This window comes from Scylla paramamosain, chromosome 41 (genome assembly GCF_035594125.1).
Source record: "Scylla paramamosain isolate STU-SP2022 chromosome 41, ASM3559412v1, whole genome shotgun sequence".
NCBI lineage: Eukaryota > Metazoa > Arthropoda > Malacostraca > Decapoda > Portunidae > Scylla > Scylla paramamosain.
Window position 1 is genome coordinate 1,903,955 of NC_087191.1, and position 26,046 is coordinate 1,930,000.

The window sequence follows — 26,046 nt, forward strand, 5'->3', positions numbered from 1 at the left end:
TCTGTCTTTAGGAAATCACTGGAGTCGGGTGAGGTACCAGTAATGTGGAGGCAGGCTAATGTAGTACCCATCTTTAAGAAAGGAGATAAAACTTTAGCGTCTAATTATAGACCTGTCAACTTAACTTCAGTTGTAGGTAAAATGTTAGAGTCAATAATAGCGAGGAACATTAGGGAACATTTAGACAAACATAACTTGATAAATCAGTCACAGCATGGCTTCACAAAGGGGAAGTCTTGCCTGACAAACTTGTTAAGTTTTTACAGTAGGGTGTACGAGGCAGTAGATAATGGTGATAGTTATGATATCTTATATCTGGACTTTAGTAAAGCATTTGACAAGGTACCCCATCAAAGGCTCCTGAGAAAGGTTAAGGCACACGGGATAGATGGGAAGGTGTTAGGCTGGATAGAGTCATGGCTTAGTGACAGGCGACAGAGAGTAGTAATAAACGGCTCGAAATCCGAGTGGGGTCATGTAATTAGTGGGGTGCCACAGGGATCAGTATTAGGGCCATTGTTATTTCTAATGTATATCAATGACTTGGATAGTGGAATTAGTAGTGATGTTAGTAAATTTGCGGATGACACAAAGATAGGTAGATTAATTAGGTCAGAATCGGATGCCATCGCCTTGCAGGCAGACTTAGATAGAATGAATGAATGGACGGATAGATGGCAAATGCAATTTAATATCAATAAATGCAAAGTGCTTAGCGTAGGTAGAGGAAACCCACACAATAGGTACACATTAGACAGCCAAACTCTGGTAGGTACAGGGTACGAGAAAGATTTAGGAGTTATAGTTAGCTCTGAACTCCGTCTAGGGAAGCAATGCATAGAAGCCAGAAACAAGGCAAATAGGGTACTAGGATTTATTTTTAGGAGTGTTAAAAGTAGAAGGCCGGGAGTAATATTAAAGTTATACTTGGCGCTGGTCAGACCTCATCTAGACTACGCGGTGCAGTTCTGGTCCCCACATTACAAGAAAGATATAGGTCTATTAGAATCAGTACAGAGGATAATGACTAAAAGGATACAGGGGATGAGGAGTATTCCTTACGAGGCGAGGTTGAAGCTGTTGAATTTACATTCTTTAGAGAGACGTAGGTTAAGAGGGGACCTGATAGAAGTCTTTAAGTGGTATAAGGGTTATAACAAGGGAGATGTAAGCAAAATTCTTAGGATCAGCAACCAGGGTAGAACAAGAAATAACGGGTTCAAGCTTGAAAAATTTAGGTTTAGGAAGGAGATAGGGAAAAATTGGTTCTCAGATAGAGTGGTAGACGAGTGGAACGGACTCAGTAATCATGTAGTTAGTGCTAGGACACTAGAGAGCTTTAAGAGAAGATTAGACAAGTTTATGGATGGGGATAACAGATGGAAATAGGTAGGTGTGTTTCAAACAGGGACTGCCACGTGTAAGCCTGGTCGCTTCTTGCAGCTTCCCTTATTTCTTATGTTCTTATGTTCTCCCTCGCATACTGCTCGGAGACTCATATTCTCACTTATTTGGGGCCATTGAAGCTCCATATCAATTTTTACATTTCATCGTGAGTAACTAGACATTTCATCGCGAGTAACTAGACCAATCTAAACTGAAGAGTACTTTAGGCCAGCTCCTGTTTGATGTAAGTGAGGTACATCATTCACTGACCTACGGCTAGTTATGTGTGAAGGAAAGGCTTATCAGGGGTCGCGCCTCTCTCTTAAAGGATGTTAACTCGTGTCCAAGGGTGCAAATTCCGTCTTTGCGGTTAATAACCGTCTCGAATCTTGTCAGTGTTTTAACTCAAGTGAAACTTAGGAGATAATTTGTGGGAGATAACTTGTGGCAGAGTTTTGACAAAGTCTTCTCACTTTTCTATTCAAGTGAGTACATCAAAACGGCGAAATTCAAACACCATGAATTTGTAGGATATCCTTCTGTAGAAGAAATTAAAGCCTCTAAAGTAACCAAGGATCAACTGAAATACATTGCTAGTGGTTTCGAGATTCCATTCAAACATGACATTCGAAAAGATGACCTCGTGACTCAATATATTAACTCCTCTTGTACCTAGCCCTTGTAAAGGACTCTGAGATAGTCAGGACTGAAGTTCCTAATATCCTTTTAGAAATAGAGAAAGTTAAAATGAAATTGCCTTACAAATGTGGTTAGAATATAAGGAGGAAAAGGAGAGACGGAGAACATGATAAACAAGCAGAGAAAGAAAGAGCTCACTAGTTACTCTTGTTGCAAAAACAACCTCCAAACAAGGCTAAGATATGAAATATTTGTCCCTCTTGCCTCAGATTAAGATCCCGAAAGTTTTTCAGGAAGTCCGAATCCTCTGCTGACAACTTAGAATTGCCTCAGGAGGATTGGACATGGCTCCAAAAGCCCAAGCTCACTGAGAAAGCTTTAACCATTTTGGGAGGTCTAGAAAGTAACACTGATTATGCCTCCGTTAAGAAAAGTATTCTATATTCTAAGTCGGCTTTAGTCACCACATATGACCAGCTAGTAAACTTGATCGCCTTGGAGGAATTTTAAACGCCTCATTCAGTTGTAATGCACATCACCAGCAGAGACGAGACGGACTTACTTAAAGCTGCTGAAATTGCAGACGTTTTCACTGGTTCACCGTCCAGGTCCCGTGGGAGAGAGGAAGGCTGAGCCAATTGCAAGGTCCGGTGAAAGTGCTGTAAACAATGGCAAGTCGGTCGTTAGTGGTAACAAGTTCTCTCCAGTGTGTACATTTTGCAAAAAGCCTGGCCACCTCATAAGAGATTGCCCTAATCCCGAATGCAAAGTAGTGAAAGGTGCTTTTACCAAACCATTGGCCTCATTTAACACTACGGAAACAGATCCCTCTGACAAGTTATTTTTACCCCATTTATGTCAAAAGGATCAGTTTCCTTTGGTGAACTTAAAATACTCGGTAAATATTATAAGGGATACTGTTGGAGGCCAGTTACTTGTACTAAGGGATATTGTTGGAGGTCAGTTACTTGTACTAAAATCAGCATTCCCTGGGATTGAAAAAAGCTACACTGGTGAAAAGGTGTATTTAAAGGATTTTCATGATCCGTTTCCACTCCCGTTAGCCAGAGTACACCTTGACAGTCCTATAGTGAAGGGAGAAGTGATTATTGGGGTCAGTAGTGATCAATCCTTGCCCATACCTAATTCCTAATTTTACTGGCTAATGATTTGGCCGGTGGTGCAGTCTTTCCACCCCTTGTCATTAAAGACTCATCACTCCCATATAATCCTATAGGGGAACTTGAGCGGGAACAACCTAATTTGTTTCTGGTTTGTACCGTGACCCGAGCACAAGCCGCCCAGAACAATCCCATTGCTGATCAGTCTTTTCCCAAACCTCCGAATCCTCCAGCCCATGTGAACCTAAATCAATTGTTCATTACGAAAGTTTTCTCAGTGGCCCAAAAAGAGGATGAATCATTAACCAAATTTCACTCCTAAGTCATTCCTATGGATCAAATCATTCACTACATATCATTTTACTACCAGGGAGACATCCTTATGAGAGTATATAAACCACCTAAACGTAATGACGATTCAGCATGGGCTGAGGCCCATCAAGTAGTCTTGCCAGGAGTCTTAGGAACACCCGTGGTAGAGATCGCTCATGAAAACGTTGCTGGACACTTAGGTATCACGAAAATCTGTGATAAAATATATCACGAAAATCTGTGATAAAATGTATCACGAAAATCTGTGATAAAATAGTAATTTTTACTGGCCAGCTCTACGGATGGGCGTAGCCTCATTTCTCAATTCATGTCATACGTGTCAAGTTGCAGGCAAACCTAACCAAACCATCCCTCCTTACCCTCTACAGCCTTTACAAGTTCCTTCAGAACCATTTCAGAAAATCATCATTGATGTTGTAGGACCCTTAATAAAAACTAAGAAGGGTAACCAATATATACTAACTGTGCTTGACCCAACTACTAGGCATCCTGAGGCTTTCCCTATTAAGAACATCAATACTAAAACTGTCTAAACTCGCTACATGTTTACCACCTGTGGCATTCCCCAGGAAATACAGAGCGACCGGGGAACAAACTTCACGGGCTGTCTTAACTGAATTTGGTATTACGCAGACTCTAGCGACCGCTTACCATCCGGAGTCTCAGGATGCGGTAGAAAGGTCTCATCAAACCCTAAAATCAATGTTACGAAAGTTTTGTTACGAACAGGACCAGGAATGGGACGAGGCACTGCCCTTCATGGTGTTCGCTATTAGAGAAACACTCAACGATACCCTTTGTCTTTCTCCCTTTGAATTATTATTTGGTAGGAAGGTGAGGCGTGAATTATTATTTGGTAGGAAAGTGAGGGGACCCCTACAACTTGTTAAAGACAAGCTGCTTGACTTCACAGTCCATAGGCTTGTCACGTTCACCCACTACTTGGATAACTTATAGTCCAACCTTCATAAAGTCCGCTCATTTGCCCACTCTAATCTCAGCAAACGCAACGTGGGATGAAAGCTCATTTTGATAGAGCCACTCAAGTAAGAACTTTCGAAGAGTGACTTAAGTCCTCGCCTTTATACCTATTCCTGGCTCCCCCTTACAGGTAAAGTATCACGGTCCATATGACATCCTCAGGTATTACAAATTGTATAATTGTGCAACACCCTACTCGTATTCCTGACCGTCTTGGAGATACCCCAACATTCTTGACCTTTTCCTGACCTCTAATCCTTCTGCTTATGTTGTCACCCTCTTCTTCAATGACACTCAACTGTCCCCCTCTTCTACACTGAACATCCTCGGTCTGTCCTTTACTTATAATCTGAACTGGAAACTTCACATCTCATCTCTAGCTAAAACAGCTTCTATGAAGTTAGGTGTTCTAAGACGTCTCCGCCAGTTTTTCTCACCCCCCCCAACCCCCCCAGCTGCTAATTCTGTACAAGGGCCTTATCCGTCCATGTATGGAGTATGTTTCACATGTCTGGGGGGGTTCCACTCATACTGCTCTTCTAGACAGGGTGGAATCAAAAGCTTTTCGTCTCATCAACTCCTCTCTTCTAACTGACTGTCTTCAGCCTCTCTCTCACCGCCGCAATGTTGCATATCTAGCTGTCTTCTACCGCTATTTTCATGCTAACTGCTCTTCTGATCTTGCTAACTGCGTGCCTCCCCTCCTTCCCCGGCCTCGCTGCACAAGACTTCCTTCTTTCTCTCACCCCTATTCTGTCCACCTCTCTAACGCAAGAGTTAACCAGTATTCTCAATCATTCATCCCTTTCTCTGGTAAACTCTGGAACTCCCTGCCTGCTTCTGTATTTCCACCTTCCTATGACTTGAATTCCTTCAAGAGGGAGGTTTCAAGACACTTATCCACCAATTTTTGACCACTGCTTTGACCCTTTTATGGGACTGGCATTTCAGTGGGCATTTTTTTATTAGATTTTTGTTGCCCTTGGCCAGTGTCCTTCTTACATAAAAAAAAAAAAAAACTTTACCTGGGAAGACTTCTAACACAATACCACAGGGCCAATACATCTTAGGAATATTGTCTTCCTTAATCAATACCATAAAGCCTTCCCTTAAATTACATTTTGGTACAAATACCTTTACAGTAGGAGGCAAATTCATAATGTAATCACAGCCACATAACTTCCAGAATTTATCAAGTTGCTGTTGTCTTATTTGTTCCCTGAAACTCAAGTCCATAGCAGTAGATTGCACCTTGCCTTCATCTCTATCCTCCACTTTAAACCCTGCAGTACGGGCAATAAGGAAATGTGAAGGAGTTAGGAGGAGGGCGCTGTCAAGTTCCTCACCAACATAGGTCAATGGTCGTGAGTTGATGCAAGCTTCTATTTCATGCAAAGTTGTCTCCAATTCCTTCCTTAGTAGACATTTAATTCCTAATGTCTTTCTGAGTGAAACCTTGACTGACCTTACTAAGCGCTCCCACCAAACCTCCCCACTATGGGGCACGTGGGAAAGTAAATCTCCAGTTTGGAGCATGAGAACCAAATATATGCTTTAATCTATGTGAAACACCAACAAAGGTTTAGGCATTGTCAGAATAGAATATACAAAGGAGACCCCTTCTAGCTTCAAACCTGCGCAAAGCCAAGGTGCAATCGCTCATTGACAGAGAATCTGTTAGTTCTAAATGAATAGCTCTGACAACAGCACAAGTAAATAGCAGTATGTAGAACTTACTGGAAGACTTATCTACACAAAATAAAGGCCCAGCATAGTCTAAACCAATAACTGTAAAGGGAAGGTGAAGGTGCAACCCTTGATGCAAGAAGAGGGATAACAGGCTGAGAACAACCCCTAGAGTGGTGCCTACGGCACGGTATACATTTGTTACATATTGACTTTGCCATCCTTCTCAATCCTACAATCCAGTAAGTGCTTCTTAAAGTGGATACAAGGACAGAAACACCAGCATGATTAAGCAGTAAATGTTGAAACCTAATTAATAGTTGTGCAATATGTCCAGAAGGGATTATAATGGGATGCTTGCTTTCATACAAATTATCAGTCTGATCTAAGCGCCCCTTTACCCTTAGCAAACCATCAACATCTATAAATGGGTCAAGTTTGCCTAAGGAAGAACTCTGTGGAATAGCTTTGCCTTGTGAAAGAGCCTCAAATTCCTAGCCATAAGCTTCACGTTGCACACACTGGAACAACTTCATCTTAGCCTTGCTTAATTAACTCCTCATACATTGATGGACCTGTGCACCTTTCACCCCTGAGTTTACAGTTACGAATGAATCTAAGTACCCAAGCAACAACTCTGCCTTGCAAAACTCACCCCAACGACCAAACTCAAACACAGAGGAATGTGAAACAGTTACTGTTAGGCAGGAAGCAGCCACCTCCTCTTCACTATTCTCCTTATTATTTAGCATATATTGTTCCTGCTGTGGGTGTTGAATGGGCAGAGACAACCAAGCTGGTCCATCAAGCCACATCTCGCTTGACACTAGATCCACGGCCAGTGTACCCCTAGAAATAAGATCAGCTGGGTTATCCTTTCCTGGACAATGATACCACGTACTGGGTGAAGTTAACTCCTGTATCTCCAAGACTCTGTTCCTCACAAAGCTTTTCCACCTGTGTGGTTCTCCCTTTATCCAGGATAATGTAACTATGGAATCTGTCCAACAATATAAAGACATCTCAGTGTGTAGAGCAGACTTGACATATGCTACCAGCCTTGCACATAGAAGAGCCCCAATTAACTCTAAGCGTGGCAGGGTTAGATTCTTAATTGGAGTTACTCTTCCTCTGGACATAACAAAGGAGACACGAAATTTACCATCAGGTTGAAGAAATCTTAGATACACGCATGCTCCGTAACCCTTTTCGGAAGCATCTCCAAAGGCGTGTAGTTCTGCTCCATTCATATCCATTCATAAGCCTCCAAGAAACACCATGGAAATAACATCTTATACACCATGTCTTAAACTGAGAAATGCTATTAAACCACTTCTGAAACTTGTACAATAACTGATCAAGAAGTACTTCATCCCACTCAATACCTTCCTTCCATATCTCTTGAAATACTATCTTAATATACATAATGAAAGGACTTAGAAAACCAAGAGGGTCAAACAGTCTGGCTATACAGGTAAGAATAGCTCTTTTGGTGGAAATTAGCTCCAAAGGAGTCTCTACGTTAAGTCCAGTAAACGAGAAACAGTCTTTATCTAATTTCCATTGCATGCCTAACACTTCAACAGCTTCTTTCTCATCCAGACAGATCTTATTACTGAAGTATTCCATCATATCTTTACTGTTTGAGGTCCACTTAGCTAATATCATTCCAGCCTGAGCCAAAATAGAACATGCTGAATTTCTCCTTGCCTTCTTCGATGCTGTCAGCGCCAGATAGCCAGTCATCTACATAGAGATTTTCTTTTAATTCTTGCACCACTTCTGAGCAAGGAAAGGACTTTAAATGATGTTTGATGGTGGCATTTAGTAAAAAAGGGCTACTTTTGTTTCCAAAAGGGACACGTAAGAATCTCATGGTTCTTACTTTATCTCCATACTGCCAAAGAAATCTGTGAACATCCCTATCCTCTTCTCTTACTACATTTATCTGGAGAAAGGCCTTAGTGATATCTGCAGCGAAAGCTACCTGCCACCTTCTAAATCTCAAAAGGGTTTCAACAAGGTCAGGATTAAGAGAGGGTCCAGCCTCTAAGCAATCGTTCGAGGATTTACCGTTACAACTGGCTGCAGAAGCATCGAAAACAGGCCTTAATTTAGTAGAGGAGCTGCTCTCACGTACAACCGGATGATGAGGAAGGTAGTAGGTGGGATGAATACTTTTCAGTTGAGAAAGCGGGATTTCTTCACATATTCCTTCCTTCTCATACATTCGAAGGACAGCATCGTACTCTTCCCTCAGGTGTGGATCCTTCTGGAATCTATGACACAAATTAGACAACCTTTTCTCAGCTATCTTTACATTGTCTTGCAACTGAGACCTAGCAGATTCTGACTTCCAGGGTAATGTCACCACAAACATTCCATCTACAAATTTTACATGCTCATCAAACTTCTGCTGAACATAGTTACAATTCTCTGTTAATTCTTCCTTACTTGTTACACCAATTGATTCTAAGTCCCAAAACTTATCCAGAGTGGATTCAGACACTGCATTGACACATAGAAGCTGTGTACTTGCCCCCAATGAGCTACTGGAAGTCCAAAAACCTGACAAAACCCACCCAAAAACGGATTCTTGGGCTACCAAACCTTCATGTAAACAAACTTGATTAGGACGCATGAATTTCCAGTATGAGTCAACCCCCACCAAAATATCTACATTAATGTGCTGGTCGTGTAAGTAATCATCAGCTAAAGACAATGATTCGTATCCCTTGAGTTTGTCTTTGGGTACCCTGGGACGTACTAACTAAAGGAACACATATGGTGTTAATTTCCACAGCCACTAAAGAATGAGCAATTCCCTTACAATCTTCTAATCTCAAATCATACAAGTCACTCATATGGCTAAGATAGGAATTATTACCAAAGGCAGAGTAACAAATGGGTTCAGATTTCAACCATGTATGCTTAATCCCTTTAACCAAGGAGCTTGATACATAGGACCTGTCAGAGCCTGTGTCAAAAAGTACTGTCACCTGAACACTATTACCTTTACCAGTACCAACTTTCACCTTGGCTGTCTGCAGAACACAGCACATGGAGTTCAAGGGTTCGTGTATTGCATAGTGCAATTCCAACACGGTTTACTGAATAAGGAGTTGTACTGCTCTCAGAACTCACCGTTGCACCTTCCCAAGCTGGCTTAACAGAATCATTTCTAGAAGTGACACAAGTGCTAGTCACTTTCGGCTGATCTTTAAGACAAAAGAGTGCGTTATGATTGCCTCTACACTTACTACATTTATGTTTACACCCCTTGGAGATGTGTCCCCTTTCAAGACATCTAAACCACAATTCCAAAGAGCGCACCTTTTCTTCTTGTTCAGCACGAGTAAGTTTACATACATTTAAGCACTTCTCACTTGGATGAGGCTTACCACAAAACGTACATCGGTTCATACGTGGTGCTGAGGATGCAACAAGGGCAGAGGCTGTACCTGGGATTACTTTCCTCCTTTCAGATGCAATAGGGCCACTGCGTGTTTCCTCACTGCGGCAACCTTCCCTGTGCGAGTCTGATCTCTCTCCCCGTTCTATTTCACTCTGGAGAAAAGTCATTAACCAATCAAGATCACCATGTCCTGAACCATCTCTGGACCACTCCATACGACTCCATACCACTCCATACCACTCCATCACTCCTGAGGAAGACGGGACAGTATAACAGGAGTCAAAACAATGCCATACTGGTCTCCCTTAACTCCCAAAGCTTCCAAACTACGTACGTGAGAGTTAAGCTGGTCCTGCATCTTCCACAGCGAAGAAATGTAGTTAGACACCGACGACTTAAAAGGCATGTCAATGTTCAACAGGGAATGTGTGCAAAGATGATGCGTTCAGGCTTCCCAAAGCGTTCCTTTAACATCTTACATGCTATGGGAAAGTTAGCAGCTGTAAGGGTTAGGTCTTGTAACACTCGCTTAGCCTCACCCTCAAGAGAAGAGTGTAGATAACCAAACTTGCTTATGGCAGGTATATTTGCTTCTCCCACTAAGGCTTCAAACTGTTCCCAGAATGATAGCCAGTCAAGCACATTACCACTAAACTTGGGTAACTCTATACGTGGTAATCTAATGTTACTAATCACTGACTCGTCCGCTCCACTATCACTGCGCGAGGATGTACCAGCGCGTGGCACTGTCCGGGCTAAGAGCTCGGCTAACTTTTCTGCTGTCTGCACTCTAGAGCACCTTACTTGACGGCGGAAGTGGTCGGCGGCCTCGATGTCTTCTTCCAACTTGTCAAACTCTGAGATAGCCAGCTCCACAACACTCTGGGCGTCATCCAGGGCAGCAAGACGCGTATCAAAGTCGTCTACCGCGTCTTTCAACTCTACTTTGGTCACCTCAGGCTTGGTAACTAAAGCAGTAAGAGCCTTTGCGCTGCGAGTTACCCAGCCACGGCATGCCGTCCGTCTCCTCTCCAGCTGTTGCTTGTCTTCTGCCATACTCCCGAAAACTTGGGAACATCTTCCTTGTAACTATATTCCCGGGTCTGGGCACCACATGTTAGCCCCCAAAGCTTATCAGGCAGGGCCAACATCGGCAGTTTCTCTTGATGAAGACGAAGCGTCCTTAGACGGAGGAGGAGTAACGAACAGACCGGCGTACAAGCAGCGCATCCTTTATTTTCCCGAGGCAGCCCCGAGTACACCACTGGCAGCTGACGTGGCGAATGCCTGACGTGGCAAACACCAGCATTGCATATTCATTTCAAATTGGATGTACAAAGGCATCAAAATCATATTACAAAAAAATCATATTACAAACAAATACCAAACATATCAAATAAACAAAGGAAATATATAGTAATTATTAAATATACCTAGGACATCAAATAAACAAAGGAAATATATAGTAATTATTAAATACACCTGTCCTAGGTAACAAAGAAAATGGTCCCACCACCAATCCGCCTTTTCAGGGGAAGCTCACACAAATCGTAAATGAAACCCAACACAATGTATTATTCCTCATTTTATAACTCTTTCATTGTTCAACGTAACGAAATCAAAGTATATCACGTAAAAGCCAAGAAAATGTAGTCTCTAACGGGATATAAGACATAAGAACATAAGAACATAAGAAATAAGGGAAGCTGCAAGAAGCGACCAGGCTTACACGTGGTAGTCCCTGTATGAAACACAACTTTTTTTTTTTTTTATGTAGGAAGGATACTGGCCAAGGGCAACAAAAATCTAATAAAAAAAGTGCCCACTGAAATGCCAGTCCCATAAAAGGGTCAAAGCAGTGGTCAAAAATTGGTGGATAAGTGTCTTGAAACCTCCCTCTCGAAGGAATTCGTCATAGGAAGGTGGAAATACAGAAGCAGGCAGGGAGTTCCAGAGTTTACCAGAGAAAGGGATGAATGATTGAGAATACTGGTTAACTCTTGCGTTAGAGAGGTGGACAGAATAGGGGTGAGAGAAAGAAGAAAGTCTTGTGCAGCGAGGCCGCGGAAGGAGAGGAGGCATGCAGTTAGCAAGATCAGAAGAGCAGTTAGCATGAAAATAGCGGTAGAAGACAGCTAGATATGCAACACTGCGGCAGTGAGAGAGAGGCTGAAGACAGTCAGTTAGAGGAGAGGAGTTGATGAGACGAAAAGCTTTTGATTCCACCCTGTCTAGAAGAGCAGTATGAGTGGAACCCCCCCAGACATGTGAAGCATACTCCATACATGGACGGATAAGCCCCTTGTACAGAGTTAGCAGCTGGGGGAGTGAGAAAAACTGGCGGAGACGTCTCAGAACACCTAACTTCATAGAAGCTGTTTTAGCTAGAGATGAGATGTGAAGTTTCCAGTTCAGATTATAAGTGAAGGACAGACCGAGGATGTTCAGTGTAGAAGAGGGGGACAGTTGAGCGTCATTGAAGAAGAGGGGATAGTTGTCTGGAAGGTTGTGTCGAGTTGATATATGGAGGAATTGAGTTTTTGAGGCATTGAACAATTCCAAGTTTGCTCTGCCCAAATCAGAAATTTTAGAAAGATCAGAAGTCAGGCGTTCTGTGGCTTCCCTGCGTGATATGAAGGGTTGGACGTCAATGAAAAGACGTGGAAAAAGTGCAGGGTGGTATCATCAGCGTAGGAGTGGATAGGACAAGAAATTTGGTTTAGAAGATCATTAATGAATAATGAGAGTGGGTGACAGGAAAGAACCCTGAGGAACACCACTGTTAATAGATTTAGGAGAAGAACAGTGACCGTCTACCACAGCAGCAATAGAACGGTCAGAAAGGAAACTTGAGATGAAGTTACAGAGAGAAGGAGAGAAACCGTAGGAGGGTAGTTTGGAAATCAAGGCGTTGTGCCAGACTCTATCAAAAGCTTTTGATATGTCCAAGGCAACAGCAAAAGTTTCACAAAAATCTCTAAAAGAGGATGACCAAGACTCAGTAAGGAAAGCCAGAAGATCACCAGTAGAGCGGCCTTGACGGAACCCATACTGGCGATCAGATAGAAGGTTGTGAAGTGATAGATGTTTAAAATCTTCCTGTTGAGGATAGATTCAAAAACTTTAGATAGGCAGGAAATTAAAGCAATAGGACGGTAGTTTGAGGGATTAGAACGGTCACCCTTTTTAGGAGCAGGTTGAATGTAGGCAAACTTCCAGCAAGAAGGAAAGGTAGATGTTGACAGACAGAGCTGAAAGAGTCTGACTAGGCAAGGTGCAAGCACGGAGGCACAGTTTCAGAGAACAATAGGAGGGACCCCATCAGGTCCATAAGCCTTCCGAGGGTTTAGGCCAGCGAGGGCATGTAAAACATCATTGCGAAGAATTTTAATAGGTGGCATGAAGTAGTCAGAGGGTGGAGGAGAGGGAGGAAAAGCCCAGAATCGTCCAAGGTAGTGTTTTTAGCAAAGGTTTGAGCAAAGACTTCGGCTTTAGAAATAGATGTGATAGCAGTGGTGCCATCTGGTTGAAGTAGAGGAGGGAAAGAAGAAGAAGCAAAGTTATTGGAGATATTTTTGGCTAGATGCCAGAAGTCACGAGGGGAGTTAGATCTTGAAAGGTTTTGACATTTTCTGTTAATGAAGGAGTTTTTGGCTAGTTGGAGAACAGACTTGGCATGGTTCCGGGCAGAAATATAAAGTGCATGAGATTCTGGTGATGGAAGGCTTAAGTACCTTTTTTGGGCCACCTCTCTATCATGTATAGCACGAGAACAAGCTGTGTTAAACCAAGGTTCCTATCTCCTTCCTAAACCTAAATTTTTAAGCTTGAACCCGTTATTTCTTGTTCTACCCTGGTTGCTGATCCTAAGAATTTTGCTTACATCTCCCTTGTTATAACTCTTATACCACTTAAAGACTTCTATCAGGTCCCCTCTTAACCTACGTCTCTCTAAAGAATGTAAATTTAACAGCTTCAACCTCGCCTCGTAAGGAGTACTCCTCATCCCCTGTATCCTTTTAGTCATTCTCCTCTGTACTGATTCTAATAGACCTATATCTTTCCTGTAATGTGGGGACCAGAACTACACCGCGTAGTCTAGATGAGGTCTGTCCAGCGCCAAGTATAACTTTAATATTACTTCCGGCCTTCTACTTTTAACACTCCTAAAAATTAATCCTAGTACCCTATTTGCCTTGTTTCTGGCTTCTATGCATTGTTTCCCTAGACGGAGTTCAGAGCTAACCATAACTCCTAAATCTTTCTCGTACCCTGTACCTACCAGAGTTTGGTTGTTTAATGTGTACCTATTGTGTGGGTTTCCTCTACCTACGCTAAGCACTTTGCATTTATTGATATCAAATTGCATTTGCCATCTATCCGTCCATTCATTCATTCTATCTAAGTCTGCCTGCAAGGCGATGGCATCGGATTCTGACCTAATTAATCTACCTATCTTTGTGTCATCCGCAAATTTAGTAACATCACTACTAATTCCACTATCCAAGTCATTGATATATATTAGAAATAACAATGGCCCTAATACTGATCCCTGTGGTACCCCACTAATTACATGACCCCACTCGGATTTCGAGCCGTTCATTACCACTCTCTGTCGCCTGTTACCAAGCCATGACCCTATCCAGCCTAACACCTTCCCATCTATCCCGTGTGCCCTAACCTTTCTCAGGAGCCTTTGATTGGGTACCTTGTCAAATGCTTTACTAAAGTCCAGATATAAGATATCACAACTATCACCATTATCTACTGTCTCGTACACCTTACTGTACATAAGAACATAAGAAATAAGGGAAGCTGCAAGGAGCGACCAGGCTTACACGTGGCAGTCCCTGTATGAAACACACCTACCTATTTCCATCTGCTGTCCCCATCCATAAACTTGTCTAATCTTCTCTTAAAGCTCTATAGTGTCCTAGCACTAACTACATGATTACTGAGTCCGTTCCACTCATCTACCACTCTATTTGAGAACCAATTTTTTCCTATCTCCTTCCTAAACCTAAATTTTTCAAGCTTGAACCCGTTATTTCTTGTTCTACCCTGGTTGCTGATCCTAAGAATTTTGCTTGCATCTCCCTTGTTATAACCCTTATACCACCTAAAGACTTCTATCAGGTCCCCTCTTAACCTACGTCTCTCTAAAGAATGTAAATTTAACAGCTTCAACCTCGCCTCGTAAGGAATACTCCTCATCCCCTGTATCCTTTTAGTCATTCTCCTCTGTACTGATTTTAATAGACCTATATCTTTCCTGTAATGTGGGGACCAGAACTGCACCGCGTAGTCTAGATGAGGTCTGACCAGCGCTAAGTATAAATTTAATATTACTCCCGGCCTTCTACTTTTAACACTCCTAAAAATGAATCCTAGTACCCTATTTGCCTTGTTTCTCTGGCTTCTATGCATTGTTTCCCTAGACGGAGTTCAAAGCTAACTATAACTCCTAAATCTTTCTCGTACCCTGTACCTACCAGAGTTTGGTTGTCTAATGTGTACCTATTGTGTGGGTTTCCTCTACCTACGCTAAGCACTTTGCATTTATTGATATTAAATTGCATTTGCCATCTATCCGTTCATTCATTCATTCTATTTAAGTCTGCCTGCAAGGCGATGGCATCCGATTCTGACCTAATTAATCTACCTATCTTTGTGTCATCCGCAAATTTAGTAACATCACTACTAATTCCACTATCCAAGTCATTGATATACATTAGAAATAACAATGGCTCTAATACTGATCCCTGTGGCACCCCACTAATTACATGACCCCACTCGGATTTCGAGCCGTTTATTACCACTCTCTGTCGCCTGTCACTAAGCCATGACCCTATCCAGCCTAACACCTTCCCATCTATCCCGTGTGCCCTAACCTTTCTCAGGAGCCTTTGATGGGGTACCTTGTCAAATGCTTTACTAAAGTCCAGATATAAGATATCATAACTATCACCATTATCTACTGCCTCGTACACCTTACTGTAAAATCTTAGCAAGTTTGTCAGGCAAGACTTCCCCTTCGTGAAGCCATGCTGTGACTGATTTATCAAGTTATGTTTGTCTAAATGTTCCCTAATGTTCCTCGCTATTATTGACTCTAACATTTTACCTACAACTGAAGTTAAGCTGACAGGTCTATAATTAGACGCTAAAGTTTTATCTCCTTTCTTAAAGATGGGTACTACATTAGCCTGCCTCCACATTACTGGTACCTCACCCGACTCCAGTGATTTCCTAAAGACAGAAACTAACGGCTCACTAATAATCTCTTTACATTCCTTAAGTACTCTGGGATATATTTCATCAGGTCCTGGTGACTTGAACTTTTTTAGCCTATCTATCTCCTGTTCCACTATCTCCCTAGTTATGGAAATATGTCAGCTTCTCATTCTCATCTGCTCTAAACACCTGTTCACTATCTGGCATATCCTGCATGTTTTCCTGGGTGAAGACAGTTAAAAAATAATCATTCAGAAGTTTACTAATCTCCTCCCCAGAACTAACCAGCCTCTCATCTGCTGTCTTTAATGGACCTACAGTATCCTTATTCTCCGTCCTATATACCTGATAAAATCCCTTGGGGTCCGTCTTCGCCTGGCTGGCTACCTTTAATTCATAATTGTCCTTAGCTTTCCTCGTTAACTTCCTGACTGTGCTAACTAATTAATTATATTGTGTCCTAATTGCATATACTCTGTATAGGACACAATAGACAGGTAAAATAAAACTATAGTGAATGATCGACACACGCACTGTGTTTACCTTTAAATGCAATTTACTCGTTTGTTTACTTTCGGCGCATGACCCCTTGTCGCAGCCACCTACTCAAATGATAATAATAATAATAATGATATTGATAATAATAATAATAATAATAATAATAATAATGATAATAATAATAATAATAATAATAATAATAATAGCAATAATAGCAATAATAATAAATTAATATTATTATTATATTATTATTACTATTATTATTATTATTATTATTATTATTATTATTATTATTATTGTTGTTGCGCCCACCCCTCACTCCGGACGGGCGTGTTATCCACACGGTTACGGGTCGAGAAACTAGAGCACCGGGACCTCAAATAAATCACACTGAACGCCGGGACAAAGCACACACACACACGAGGCCAGGGCACAAGGGAAAACACGGGCACTATTTCCTAGGTTTATTGACAAATCCTCAGCAAGTACACTGCTTTACAAGTTCACAGGGGCACCACAAGTCTCCCAGGCCATGACAGGCACTTAACAGAGCACTCAACAGGCAGGGAAACACTTCCAAAACAGGCAGGCACACACTTCTCCGCTCTCTGACTTCCCGCCTCTCCCAGTGCTGCCACCCGCACCCATACCCCTGGTGTAACACTATCCCCCCACTTCAAGGCAGGCGACCCGGCTGTCCTGACACGCACACACACAAGAAAATAAGTGGAAATAAATAAATGAAATACACAAAGAAAATTAATCCTCAGGAACATCACAAAAGTCTCTCATCCACCCTGGTCTACGCCTCTGCCGCCGAGGTGGTGTAGACGTGGGCTGCGGCGAGTCAGCAACGCCACCCAGTGGGGCGTCAAAATCCCCAAGTTCAGGGTCAAGGTCACCACTGTCACTCGCCGCGCTGCCTGCTCCACGCTCATTCCCGTCTCGGGCAGCCCCTCTCATGTCCTCGTCGCTGCTGCTGGGGCTTACGTCCTCGTCTTCCCCGCTATGGCCCCAGGAGTAGCGGCCCGGACCGCGGTATCGCCACAGCCGGTCCACGTGGACAACAGACGGTCGCTTCTGTCCCCGGCGAATGCGATACGTGACGTCAGAGAGGACTGCTTCCACCGTGTATGGCCCCTCCCAGGAGCTCTGGAGCTTCGGCGAGAGCCCTCGCTTGTGGCGGGGGTTATACGGCCACACTCGGTCACCCACGGCGTACCTCACGTTCCTCATGCGGCGATCATACGTCTCCTTCATAGCCTGGCCCGCCACCTTGAGCTTGCCTCGAGCCCGTCGATGTTACAGGTGTAACTGTAGTGCTGCTGCATACCCAGAGGTGACGGTAGGCAACCTTACGTCAGGAGGCCGTCCTGTGGCCAGGTACACTGGCAGCCTGAACTTCACCACTGTCACCTTCTCAGGGTCGGTGCGCACTCCGTCTCAACCGACGACATGCCCCAGGAACGGCACCTCGTGCTGAAAGAGAGAGCAATTCTTGGGGCTGAGCTTGAGGTTGGCTTTCCTCAGCCGCTACAGAACCTCCTCCAGCCGCTCCAGCTCCTCCTCGAAGGTGCTCCTGAAGACGATGACGTCATCGATATACACGAGTTCCGTCTTCCACTGCAGGCCGTCTAACATCCTCTCCATCAGACGCTCGAAACAACTAGGGGCATTGCAGAGACCGAAGAGCATGATGTTGAACTGCAACAAGCCCTGACCGAAGGAGAAAGCAGTCTTGGGCTTGTCCTCCTTTGCCATCTCCACCTGGTGGTAACCCCACTTCAGGTCAAGTGTGGAGAACCACCTGGCCCCCACCAGCGCGTCGAGCGTGTCATCAATCCTTGGCAGGGGGTAAGAGTCCTTGGCAGTCACGTCATTCAGCGTCCGGTAGTCCACACAGAAGTGCTGCGTGCCATCCTTCTTCTTAACCAGGATTACCGCTGATGACCGCGGACTGTCCGACCGCTCAATCACCCCCTGCGCTACCAGCTCGTTGACGGTGCGCTTCTCCTCTCGCCTGGCTGGTGCGATACGTCGGGGCGGGCTCTTGATGGGCGCACTACTTCCCGTGTTGATTCTGTGCTTCACCAACCCCGTGCAGCCCAGGTCCATGTCAATTGCTAAAGACTTCCGCGTACTGAGCTAAGGTGTGGCGCACCTTCTCCGTCTGCGCCTCCGTCAGATTAGCGGCACTCCGGTGAGCCAAATCCTCCAGGAAGTCGGGCAGCGGCCTCACAGCAGCCACCTCTGCGCTCCCCGACGTCTCCTCAGGGCGCTCCACTTCCTCACAAGTGCCCAGCTTGGCCCCAGCGGGCACCTTCCGAGCCTCATCGGAGAGGTTAGCTACCAACACCGTATCTAACTCTTCTCCCGCTTGAAAGAGGCTCCGCCCGACTGCCACGCCGTCAGCCAGTCGCAGGTTTTCTGTGGGCTCCACCATGCCTTCCGATCCACGCAACGCTCTGGTCAGTCGACACCGGACTCTGGCCTCCGTCCTAAGGGCAAGGTGCACTCTCTCAGCCACAACTACCTCCGCACAACCGACCTCCGGAAGCAAGGGCACTTCTTGGCCACGCACCCTCAATCATTTCCGTCCAAGGTCGACACGAGCCTTGCTCTGCGTCAGGTAGTCGAGTCCCAGCAGACATGGTTCGTCCAAGTCGGCGACGTACACCGGTAGCCGCTCCATAGCGCTGCCCACGCCGATACGAACATCCACTGAGCCCTTGAGCTACACACAGTGCCCCGTCACGCCACACAGCCTCTGTGGCGCGTCTGGGACTCAAGTGGCGGCCAGCATGTCAGGCCGCACCAAAGTCTTCTCAGCCCCGGTGTCCACTGTCAGGCGGCATGGGTTCCCGTCCACTGAGCCCTCCACCTGCATCGCGCCGGTTGTCCGGCGGCAGCTTACACAAGGTGGGGCCCGGGGACTGAGGACGGCTGGGGTTCGGCCCCCTTCTCCAGCCTGTCCGAGTTTCCCGCCTGCACCAATTCCTTTGGCTTGGGGCAGACACTGGATCGGTGGCCAGACTTGCCGCAGTCCTTGCAGCAAGGCTGAAAGGCATCAGAACCCAGCCGGTCGAGAGAACGCGTCCTTCGTTCCCTCGGACACCGACTGCGTCTGTGGCCCTTCTCGCCACAGCCACAACATGAGTCACGAAAACCGACTGGGCTTGCCTTCCTCGACGGTGACTTCTTCTCCACCTTCGCCTTCCAGCCTCGTAGGTCACGGCGGGGTTGGGCGGCCGCCCCTTGGCCGCTAGTCGTCTTCAGGAAGGCCTCAAATTCCAAGGCCCTCGCCAACGCCAGCTGCAGGTCCCCAGGGTGCGCCTGCTTGACGTAGATTTGAAGCTGCTGGTCGTCTAAGACGTCAATGAAGGAATCTCGGGCCAGCACCACAATCATTTCTTCCGGGGCCGCGGGATACGACCTTCTTACCAACTCCTCCACATCCTGCGCCAACTGGGAGAGCGTCTCGCCCCACTCCCGAGTCCTCTTCTTCAGGCGAGCCCGGTACCTCGGCCTGGTGATGGTGCCCGAAGCGGCGACGAAGGGCCTCTGCCACACTTCCATAACAGGCGCGGTGGGACAAGGCACACACACACACGAATCCGGGGCACAAGGGAAAACACAGGCACTATTTCCTAGGTTTATTGACAAATCCTCCGCAAGTACACTGCCTTATAAGTTCACAGGGGCACCACAAGTCTCCCAGACCACGACAGGCACTCAATAGGGCACTCAACAGGCAGGGAAACACTTCCAAAACAGGCAGGCACACGCTTCTCCGCTCTCTCTGCCTTCCCGCCTGTCCCAGTGCTGCCACCTCCACAGTGCTGCCACCCGCACCCATACCCCTGGTGTAACTATTATTACTATTATTATTATTACTATTACTATTATTATTATTATAATTATTATTATTATTATTATTATTATTATTATTATTATTATTATTTATTATTATTATTATTATTATTATTATTATTATTATTATTATTATTTATTATTATTTATTATTATCATTATATATTATTATTATTATTATTGTTATTATTATTATTATTGTTTTATCATTTATTATTATTATTATTATTATTATTATTATTATTATTATTTATTATTATTATTATATTATTATCACATGCTCGTACACACACACACACACACACACACACAACGCCTAAGTTATATTCCATATATTAATTGCTTTTGTGAACTTTTTTTTTTATTATTGTTTCCATGTTTATTTCCAGGTTCCGAGGCATATGTGACTCCACCTTATACGATGACAACTTCGTGATGACGGGAACAAGGAATGGAAAGCCTTACTTCAGAGGATACTACCGTTCCCATATTTACTACACTGATCGTCGCACTTGGCGTCTGGAGAACATTATGGTGAGATGATTACATCACCTATCTATCTATATATCTATATATTTATATCTATCAATCTTTATATCTATCTAACAATCTATCCGTCTATCTTTCTATCTATCTATCTATCTATCTGATTATCTATCTATCAATCAATCTATCTATCTCTCTATATATACATGATAGAGAGGTGGCCCACAAAGGGTACTTAAGCTTTTTATCACCATAATCTCATGCACTTTATATTTTTGCCCGGAACCATGCCAAGTCTGTTCTCCAACTAGCCAATAACTCCTTCATTAATATAAAAAAAACTCAAAATCTCTCAAGATCTGACTCCCCTCGTGACTTCTGGCATCTAGCCAAAAATATCTCTCAACAACTTTGCTTCTTCTTCTTTCCCTCCTTTATTTCAACCAGATTGCACCACTGCTATGACATCTATCTCTAAAGCTGAACTTTTCGCTCAAACCTTTGCTAAAAACTCTACCTTGGACGATTCAGGGCCTCCCTGTCCTCCACCCCATGACTACTTCATGCTACCTATTAAATTTCTTCATAATGATGTTTTCCATGCCCTTGTTGGCCTAAGCCCTCTGAAGGTTTATGGACCTGATGGGGTCCCTTCTACTGTTGTCTGAAACTGTGCCACCGTGCTTGAACCTTGCCTAGTCAAACTCTTTCAACTGTCTGTCATCATTTACCTTTCCTTCTTGCTGGAAGTTTGCCTCTCTCTCTCTCTCTCTCTCTCTCTCTCTCTCTCTCTCTTGAGAGAGAGAGAGAGAGAGAGAGAGAGAGAGAGAGAGAGAGAAAATCGAATTAGTTAAACCTCTGACTTTATTGTTCACTGAATCCCTGCAGTCCGGTACAGTGCCTGATGAGTGGAAGCTCGCTAACGTAACTCCGATTAAAAAAAAAAAAAAAAAATACAGTAAATCTTTACCTTACAATTACCGGCCAATTAGCTTATATAACACCCCCTTATTAACCTATAGGAGACAAGCCTGTTAATCACTTAGAAGGAAATAAACTACTTGAAATACTCAACACGGCTTCCGAAGCAAACGCTCTTGTTTGACGAAGCTCTACGATATTCTGAACCAGTATGACGAATGTAAAGCGGTAGATATAATATACATCGATTTTCAAAAGGCCTTCGACAAAGTCCCCCACAAACGTTTACTGATTAAACTAAAATCACACGGTATCCAAGGCGACGTGTTGAGATGGGTAGAAAACTGGCTAAACAACCGTAAACAAAGGGCAGTAATAAATGGAGAAGCATCCAACTGGACTAACGTAACCAGCGGGGTGACACAAGGATCAGTCTTAGGACCTGTACTCTTCCTTCAATATATAAACGACAAAGATGAGGGTGTTACCGTTATAATATCAAAATTTGCCGATGACACCAAAATAGCTGATTCCGTAGTCTCTAACGAATATGTATTAGAAATACGGAATAATCTAGATAAATTGCCAGAGTGAAGGCAAACCTGGCAAATGACTTTTGATGTTAATAAGTGTCAAGTGTTTCACATAGGATATCGAAACGAGAAAGCAAAGTATATTTTAAAACGGTACCCAACTTGAAAGTGTTGACAGCAGAATTGATTTAGGAGTAGCAATATCGAGTAGCTTAAAACAAACACAAGTCGTAAAGAAAGCAACCAAAATAATTGGCTCAATCGGCAGATCATTTGAATATAAATCTAAGGATATAATCCTCACTTTGTATAACCCCTTAATCCATTCCTTTTTGGAATATTGCGTTCAAGCATGGTGCCCCTATTACCAAAAAGACATTGATAAGTTAGAACGAGTTCAGCGCAGAATAACAAAAATTATTATTATAATTTTTTCCTTATGTAGGAGGAACACTGGCCAATGGCAACAAAAATCCAATCAATAAAAAAAAAAGCCCACCGTGATGCCAGTCCCACAAAAGGGTCTAAAACAGTAGTCATAAATTGAAGGATAACTGTCTTGAAACCTCCCTCTTCAAGGAATTTAAGTCATAGAAAGGTGGAAATACAGAAGCAGGCAGGGTGTTCCAGAGTTTACCAGAAAAAGGGATGAATGACTGAGAATACTGGTTAACTCTTGCATAATAGAGGTGGGCAGAATAGGGATGAGAGAAAGAAAAAAGTGTTGTGCAGCGAGGAGGGGAGGCATGCAGTTAGCAAGATCAGAAGAGCAGTTAACATGAAAGTAGCGGTAGAAGACATCTAAAAGATACAACATTGCGGCGATGAGAGAGAGGCTGAAGACAGTCAGTTAGAGAAGAGGAGTTGATAAGACGAAAAGCTTTTGATTCCACCCTGTCTAGAAGAGCAGTATGAGTGGAACCCCCCCAGACATGTGAAGCATATTCCATACATGGACGGATAAAGCCCTTGTACAGAGTTAGCAGCTGTGGGGGTGAGAAAAACTGGCGGAGACGTCTCAGAACACCTAACTTCATAACAGCTGTTTTAGCTAGAGATGAAATGTGAAGTTTCCAGTTCAGATTATAAGTAAAGGGAAGACCGAAGATGATCATTGTAGAAGAGGGGGGCAGTTGAGTGTCATTGAAGAAGAGGGGATAGTTGTCTGGAAGGTTGCGTCGAGTTGATAGAAAGGGGAAATTGAATTTTTGAGGCATTAAACAATACCAAGTTTGCTCTGTTCCAGTCAGAAATTTTTGAAATATCAGCAGTCACGCGTTCTGTGGCTTCCCTGCGTGAAATGTTTACTTCCTGAAGGGTTGGACGTCTATGAAAAGACATGGAAAAGTACAGGGTGGTATCATCAGCATAGGAGTGGATAGGACAAGAAGTTTGGTTTAGAAGGTCATTGATGAATAATAAGAAGAGAGTGGGTGACAGGACAGATCCATGAGGAACACCACTGTTAATAGATTTAGGAAAAGAACAGTGACCGTCTACCACAGCAGCAATAGAACGGCCAGAAAGGAAACTTGAGATTAAGAGATTATGTTACAGAGAGAAGAATAGAAGCCGTAGGAGGGTAGTTTGGAAATCAAAGCTTTGTGCCAGACTCTATCAAAAGCTTTTGAAATGTCCAAGGTAACAGCAAAAGTTTCACCAAAATTTCTAAAAGAGCGTGACCAAGACTCAGTAAGGAAAGCCAGAAGATCACTAGTAGAGCGGCCTTGAAGGAACATATACTGGCGATCAGATAGAAGGTTGTGAAGTGATAATTGTTTAAGAATCTTCCTTTTGAGGATAAATTTAAAAACTTTAGATAGGCAGGAAGTTAAAGCAATAGGACGGTAGTTTGAGGGATCAGAATGGTCACCCTTTTTAGGAACAGGCTGAATGTAGGCAAACTTCCAGCAAGAAGTAAAGGTAGATGTTGATATACAGAACTGAAAGAGTTTGACTAGGCAAGGTGTAAGCACGGAGGCATAGTTTCAGAGAACAATAGAGGGACCCCATCAGGTCCATAAGCCTTTCGAGGGTTTAGGCCAGCGAGAGCATGGAAAACATCATTACGGAGAATTTTAATAGGTAGCATGAAGTAGTCAGAGGGTGGAGGAGAGGGAGGAACAAGCCCAGAATCGTCCAAGGTAAAGTTTTTAGCAAAGGTTTGAGCGAAGAGTTCATTCAGCTTTAGAAATAGATGTGATAGCAGTGGTGCCATATGGTTGAAATAAACAAGGGAAAGAGGAAGAACCATAGTTATTGGAGATATTTTTGATTAGATGCCTTAAGTCACGAGGGGAGTTAGATTTTGAAAGATTTTGACACTTTTTGTTAAGAAAAAGTTGAGGGGCGTGTCAAGACACTTAAGGTCGTCGTCAGAAGGGCAGTCCGATCTGGGAACATTTGTGGTCCCCTCCCCAGATGGGGATCCCGAGACTGATGAAGGAGTCGCCATGAATTTTGAAATTTTGAGCGACGGTTGTGTGTGTTATTAGGTGCTTGTAGTTTTGTGTGGAGGAAGTGAGTTGTCTTTAGAGGGCAGGCTGTGACTGCCCCCTTGTGTTGTGAGACACAAAGGGAAACGTTCCTTGAGGTCACAGCTAGATCTAATGATAAGTTCACAGCACCCCCTCATCCAGTGCCTTAGACCTCACTGGGAGTAATTAGACCTCACTTGGGGTATACGAAGACTAAGAAAAAAAAAAAACATACGAAAAGCGTCTTAAAGAAAATCTGTTTTCGTTAAAACAAAGAAGACTAAGAGGCGACTTAATACTGGTCTTTAAAACCATAAAAAGCATTGATAACATTGACTGCAATAAATATTTCACGATAGATTTTTAAAATTAAACGCGAGGAAACGTTCGGAAAATTGTTGGGAAATCCTTCAACTCACATGAATCTTTTTTTTGTTTTTTTGTTCCATCGTATAGTCAATCTATGGAATGGGCTTCCTTGAGAAGTGATAGACTGCAGCACCGTACAGACTTTTAAAACGCCGCCTTAACAAATGTTTTGCCTCTAATCCCCGAATAACAGCGTTTGTTTGTGAGATTGACTTCCTTGCCTTCAGGAAATGGGGCACCTCATTTCATCTATTTTCTCCCTTTGGGTTTTTTCTTCTCTAACCCCGTAAGGTATTTCTTTCCGACTTCATTTCCTGTACGGCTTATGCCGGAGGGAGTGGAGGCTGGGGGGAGAGAGTTTTATGCTTTGCTGTATTTTTCTTCTACTATCACCCTAGTATCAGATCATCTAGAAATAGATGCTATCACATCTATTTCTAAAGCTGAACACTTTGCTCAAACCTTTGCTAAAAACTCTACCTTGGACGATTCTGGGCTTGTTCCTCCCTCTCCTCCACCCTCTGACTACTTCATACCACCTATTAAAATTCTTCGCAATGATGTTTTCCATACCCTCGCTGGCCTAAACCCTCGGAAGGCTTATGGACCTGATGGGGTCCCTCCTATTGTTCTCCGAAACTGTGCCTCCGTGCTTGCACCTTGCCTAGTCAAACTCTTTCAGCTCTGTCTGTCAACATCTACCTTTCCTTCTTGCTGGAAGTTTGCCTACATTCAACCTGTTCCTAAAAAGGGTGACCGTTCTAATCCCTCAAACTACCGTCCTATTGCTTTAATTTCCTGCCTATCTAAAGTTTTTGAATCTATCCTCAACAGGAAGATTCTTAACATCTATCACTTCACAACCTTCTATCTGATCGCCAGTATGGGTTCCGTCAAGGCCGCTCTACTGGTGATCTTCTGGCTTTCCTTACTGAGTCTTGGTCATCCTCTTTTAGAGATTTTGGTGAAACTTTTGCTGTTGCCTTGGACATATCAAAAGCTTTTGATAGAGTCTGGCACAAAGCTTTGATTTCCAAACTACCCTCCTACGGTTTCTATCCTTCTCTCTGTAACTTCATCCCAAGTTTCCTTTCTGA

The 26,046-nt window shown here is 43.6% G+C and overlaps 1 protein-coding gene across 1 annotated transcript in view; it reads left to right on the top strand.

Annotated features, from left to right (window-relative positions):
- The window catches only part of LOC135092840 (uncharacterized), a 125,412-nt gene that overhangs the window by 51,652 nt on the left and 47,714 nt on the right, over positions 1 to 26,046 (top strand). Inside the window, exon 8 of the mRNA XM_063991582.1 lies at positions 20,553 to 20,697. Coding sequence (XP_063847652.1) covers positions 20,553 to 20,697 — 145 coding nt within the window. The remainder of the gene's footprint in view (positions 1 to 20,552; positions 20,698 to 26,046) is intronic.